The sequence below is a fragment of the Vigna unguiculata genome, chromosome 3 (assembly GCF_004118075.2).
Source record: "Vigna unguiculata cultivar IT97K-499-35 chromosome 3, ASM411807v1, whole genome shotgun sequence".
Classification (NCBI taxonomy): domain Eukaryota; kingdom Viridiplantae; phylum Streptophyta; class Magnoliopsida; order Fabales; family Fabaceae; genus Vigna; species Vigna unguiculata.
Window position 1 is genome coordinate 62,495,540 of NC_040281.1, and position 6,402 is coordinate 62,501,941.

The window sequence follows — 6,402 nt, forward strand, 5'->3', positions numbered from 1 at the left end:
TGAAATTATTCTGTGATATTGGATTTTAAGATTTTTTTATGTTAGATATTGTTTTATGATTAAAATATAATATTTACATATTCAAAAATTATATATTTTCAGCATTTCAAATATTAATTAGCATCTCACGTACTTAATTATTATTCATAAATTTAATCTAGATATATAGTTTATATATATATATATAGTTTCAAAGGCTCAAACACTTGTATATGAGCTAATAACTTGATTATTTTTAAAATATTTAAATATAAAAAACCAATAAATAAAAATAATTCCAAAGATTCCTTCTTATATCATTAAGTAACAATTTAATATAAAAAACAATCCATTCCTGAAAATACAGAAAAGAGTTGCCTTTGTTGAACGTGACGTGTTTAGCGTTATCTTCTTTGAATTTGTGTTTCTTTAAGGAAGGTTCTTTGAATTTGAATGCTTCAAAATCGCAATATTTGACAGACATATAAAATTAATATTTAACATTAAAGAGCAAAATGATTGAAATATTATTGCATAAAATACTCAAGTGAAAAAAAAATCTTCAAAAGTTAAAATTAGTGAAATAGATAAAACTTGAAAGACATATGCAGACATATATGGGTTAAAACAAATATCAGACACAAATTACTTCAAATATATGTTTAGTTATCTCTCGAAAATACAGAGAAGTGAAATGAAAAGGAAATTGCGCACGGAAAACTGGAAAAAAAAAACAGAAAAGTAGTCAAAGAAGAATTTAATATCTCTTAATTAAGAAAATTGTTTATTTTATTTAGAGACGGTAGTGTATGAGTGAGTGATTCACACTAAGGTATGGGAAATACATGGGTAGAAGCAGATTCATACAACACCTTTGCTTCCTTATAAATACATGTCACTCCTCCTCTGCTAAACACCCACAAGCACAACAAAAACATCTTCTCCTTCAATTCTCAAACACCTTTAAGCTTCTACCATGGCCGTTTTCACATTCGAGGACCAAACCACTTCTCCTGTGGCTCCTGCCACCCTCTACAACGCTCTTGCCAAAGACGCCGACAACATCATCCCAAAGGCTGTTGATTCCTTCAAGAGCGTTGAAAACGTCGAGGGCAACGGTGGCCCCGGAACCATCAAGAAGATCTCTTTCGTTGAAGGTATATATATATATATACCATGTTCCTTCATTTTCTTTGTATTTTATGTATATGCATCGATGAACCGAGAGTGAACTGTGAATGAATGTAACAGATGGAGAGACAAAGTTTGTGTTGCACAAAATAGAAACAATAGATGAGGCCAACTTCGGATACAGCTACAGCATAGTTGGAGGTGTTGCCTTGCCGGAGAGTGCGGAGAAGATCACGATCGACACCAAACTCAGCGACGGTCCCGACGGAGGGTCGCTTATAAAGCTGAGCATATCATACCACAGCAAAGGAGATGCCCCACCCAACGAAGATGAACTCAAAGCTGGCAAAGCCAAGAGTGATGCTCTTTTCAAGGCCGTTGAGGCTTACCTTTTGGCCAATGCTTGATTTTCGAATCCATCCCAGTTATCAATATCATTCAGTAACAAGCTTTATATGATGATATACAAGAGTTTTTCTTGGCTTGCATCGAGTGTCTATCAAATCAGAGTGTTCTTAAGTTAAGTATTGGCTTTCCACTGTGAGGAGTGTTTTCTTTCTTATTTCCCTTTGCTGCATAATTGTGAGAGCTTCTGGGTATCTTTGTATCTTTTTTCATCAATAAATCATAATAAAGCAAATTATTATACTTTAAGTTTTCGTCGGTGCTGTGTTTACTATAGTAGTTTATATAGAATTTAACCCAACTGGTTTCTTTTTGCGTAGACAAATATTAATGCATTATTAGTTCCTTAGGAATAAACCTTATTTTTTATAATTTATAATGATTCGGATGAAAAATTATAATTTAATTTCTATTTTTTATTTTCATTAATTTAATATGAGTCGTTAATTTTTTAACGAAAACGATATTAATATATTAATCAATAACCCACTTTATAACGTTATATTACATAAAAAAAATAAAAAAATGGAACTCATCATAATAGATTTTCATGTTTAGACGATGTTACAAAAGTCAAATGATTAACACCATCAATACATTTCATTTCGTAGTTAATAAGGAAGCTAATTTAACTTGACCAGCAATTTGGATGTAGACAGCAATCACTATGCTTATTTACTTTTTAATAAATTCAAGGTATATTTTAAATAAAATAATCAATTATTAACAATTTTACATATTCTGATTATTATATTTAGTGTTTTCATATAATTTATGTGAATGTATTATTATTTGTAAGGAATTAAAAAGGTAAATTTAAGTATCTACTGCTAGATGGATATTTTATAATATTTTTTAGCAAAACTGCCTTAAAAATTATTTAAGTAAAATTGACTTAATTATTTTTTTTTTTTTATAAATGTTATGTTTCACATACAAACATATTCAAGATAGCGACAAATATTAAAGTTCTAATAACAAATATTGATAGAATGTTATGACCCAAATACATGTCATCTTGTGAAGAGTGTTACTATGACACCCAACTATTAAAATAAGTCTAACTAGTTTGATTTTTTCTAACTTTTTTCATAAAAACTTTCCAATGAGAAAAAATACACTTTTCACAAGTTAAAATTGATCGTGTACAAATTAAAAGAAATTTTAAAAGATATATAAAACAACTTTTAAAAATTAATTTCAATTTTATAGAAAACTTCATTTCAATATTTTCATAAAAAAACTGGGCCAAATTTATATACTATTCTATTATTTAATAAAATACTTGATAAAAAAAAGTTGTGTATATTAGATAGATTTATTTAAAGGGAGTTTAACTTTAAAAAAATGTTAAATATGTATTTGTTCCTCAAGTTTCAGTGAAATTTGTAATTAGTCTCTCTTCGAAACTCTAGACCAATTTAGTCATTCATCTTTAAAATACGTGAATTTAGTCATTTTAATCAAATTTTATTAAGTTTATGTGACATTTCAAATACGATTTACGATAATATTTGAGCTAATATTTAAGAGAAAATGTGCAGGTGTAAACATTTCAAATACTAATATGAAATGTGCTTGAAACAGTCAGATCAATTTAACAAAATTTGGTTAAAAGGATTAAATATATGTATTTCTAAAGATGAAAGACTAAATTGGTCTAAAATTTCGAAAAAAATTAATTTCAAATTTCAATGAAACTTGAGAAACTAAAACCATATTTAATCCTTAAAAAAATATAAGATAATCGTTAATTCAATTGTTAAAAGTATATTTATTTAAGTAAGATTTTATCGTTATATATATATATATATATATATATATATATATATATATATATATATATATATATATTGTATTATAAAAAAAATTGACGTACTGACTTTTTCATAGACTAGAATATTATGAGGACAAAAAGAAAATTATTGGAAAGAGGCATTATAAAATAAAATAAAATATCACTATGAGACAAGTGACCGACTTTATGTTACTAATCGTGACAAAGTAAGTAAATAATGAAAATTAATATGACTTTCTGTTTAACAAAGAAGATAATTAAAGTAAGTTGAACTTAAAAAGTAATCTGCAATTTAAAATGAATTGATTATGGTTAAAACATCTTTACTGACACTTAGAATGCAATATTAGATAAAGGAAGGGCAATTGATGCATTAAAATATTGGAGACGGTCTCCCAACAACGACCTTCACCAACACTTGCATTTTAACTATTCTGCTCTTAATTTCTTAACTTATCTCTTCGTTGAAAAATCTGTCACTACAACCTCTTTTTCAAATCTTTTATTCAATTCCGCCGGCGGCTTTTCAACATTCAGTTTTGCTTAATTATTGTTCCATATTACATTCATAGATCTCTAACTATTTCAAAATTTTACTAATGTATCATTAGGAAGATGATTATTGTATACGATCCAAAAGAATCTCAAGGATACAAGTACAATTTATTTTATGAAATACATTGAACATCATACAAGAAATTATTTCTTTAACAAGTGTCTGGTCGGTGGAACATTCATTAGCATGTTCTCTAACCCATGTTTATAATTGAGTTAAGGTCGAGGAAACATTATTTTATCTGTTTTTGCTTCTCCTTTATTATCGATCAACAATTGCAGTATATCCCAAAATTAGCCTCTAATTACTGTGATTATACGTACCCACATTAATAAGTAAAGAAATAAGCATGCGTCTTTAAAATATTCATCTTTTTAATACACTATGTTTTTTACCTACCATGAGTCATTGATTAGTCAAAAAGTGTGAACTAGTAATACAACTTATTTTCCATAGTAAAGTGTGAGTATTAGTCTCAACTCACGAGATTTGATGGTTTGATAGAGCAAAGACACGATCTACCATTCTCTGTTCATGTTTATGAGTCAAACGCGTGCCTTGTGTTGTGGGAGTATTTCTTTTCTATTTTAAGTATTTCATTCAATGCACCACCAAGACCATTTGTTTTTATAAAACTAAAATTTATGATAACTATATAAGTTAATTACAAATGAATTGTAAAAATTAAATAATTACACATTTTTAAATATATAAAATATATTTTACATTTCTAATGAATAATTTAATCTACCTAATAAATAATAACAAATATATTAAATAAAAATAATTCGATTATCCTGAATATATATATATATATATATATATATATATATATATATATATATATATATGTTCAAATTGTGTCTATTTATCATAAAAATTAATTTCTAAGTAAATGCAATTTTTTTTTTGTAAAAAAGAACAAATTGTACCATTAATGGCTCATAATGGTATTCTCTTTGAGTTTTTATATGTTAAATAGATTAATTAGTTTGATTGTTGGATATAGAAATTTCACAGGAACTAACTATTAATATTTCTAATTTCTTAATATTACGGACATGATAAATTTATTTCGGTAAAATATATTTGCATCTTTATATAAATTAGCATCGCGTCATACCAATCTCTAGTATCTAAAATATTTTTTAGCCCGATATATGTATAAATACATTTTTTTAATAAATTAATTATAAACTATTATTACTTAACAATGAATTACATACCTTTTGTGACTAGTTATAGTTTTTCTTGATTATATTAACTTAAAATCATAACTTTATTTAATTTTTTTATTATTGCATGAAGATGCAAAAATATTAGTTTTTTTTTTTTCGTTCTTAGCATGAAAATAATTTTTTTATTGTAATTTGAGATTTGTTATATTTAACTAGGATATTAGTGATGTGAATAATTAAAGTTTGCAACAAATTAATCGTTTTATATATATAAAAGTTTATTTTTAAAGTAATTTTTTTGTGAAACCCTTTTAAAAAAAAATACTTTAAAAAAATTTACTCTTGCATTGGCCTACCCATAAAATTTGTGTAATCATTTTCATCTATGAACTTAAACACTTTTTAGTTTTATGATTTTCTTTTTTCTGTTACTCATGTGAATTATAGTCAAATTCTATGGATTTGGATTAATCAAAGACAAACTCAAACTGAGATATCGTCATCACTCACCCTACACACTAGCTTTAACTTAATTAATATTATAAGACATACTAGTTAGGCGGGCTTTAAGATCTTCATGAAAATTAATAATTTTCACCTAAATCAATTAACCTACATACAAAATAAGATTAGAACAGTATAAAAATTATAAACAATAAAGAATTTTACTCAAAGTCCGACTAAAATGTATTCACATAAAATTTATCTAACCAATTCAATTGAGTTTGATATCTACTATATACTCAAAGTTTGAATTTCATAAAAAATCAATTATCAAATCGAAATAAATAATTCTTTTATTGTGTTTAAATATAATATGCGTTAAGTTAATTAACTGATATAAATAAATATATAGTTTTTTATAGTTTATTAAATTGTATTTATAATATATTTATATTAACTAAAGCATGATAGTAAAATTGAATTTTAATTTTAATTGTTAGTTTGTGTAATTTAGTTATAAATATGACATAAATAAAACTACAAATATGATAACAATTATAAAAGATAAACAATAAGTAATTTTAGAGGACAATTTCTTATTATAAAATATTTAGGATGTGTTTACTTTCAATAATGAATTTGAATGAGAGTGGATGGATGGATATACCAATTTTAACTATAAGAGTAAAATTGTAATATAATAATATATATTAAAACATTATTTTATATTTATCAGATCAATCAAATCATTCACAAATTTTTATAAATTTTATTTTCAAATCTCTTCACTCTCACCTCTTTATTCCTTCAAACAAATAATCTCACTTTCGTCTCTTCATTTCCTCAAATTCATCTATTTATCTTTTCTCAAATCCATCGTTGAAAACAAATACACTCTTAATGTTTTTTTT

At 25.5% G+C, this 6,402-nt stretch overlaps 1 protein-coding gene across 1 annotated transcript; it reads left to right on the forward strand.

Moving 5' to 3' along the window:
• Window positions 1-844: 844 nt before the first annotated feature.
• Window positions 845-1,764, forward strand: LOC114177279 (pathogenesis-related protein 2-like). The gene is made up of 2 exons (XM_028062557.1): window positions 845-1,136; window positions 1,231-1,764. Exons 1-2 carry the CDS (start codon window positions 956-958, stop codon window positions 1,515-1,517), a joined length of 468 nt encoding a protein of 155 aa, XP_027918358.1. The 5' UTR covers window positions 845-955; the 3' UTR covers window positions 1,518-1,764.
• The last annotated feature ends 4,638 nt before the right edge of the window (window positions 1,765-6,402 follow it).

Excerpts from the sequence above, each read along its gene's own strand:
- LOC114177279 (XM_028062557.1), top strand. The coding sequence starts at position 956 with ATGGCCGTTTTCACATTCGAGGACCAAACCACTTCTCCTGTGGCTCCT. Across the intron at positions 1,137-1,230 it reads GAAGATCTCTTTCGTTGAAG|ATGGAGAGACAAAGTTTGTG; the intron begins GTATATATATAT and ends TGAATGTAACAG.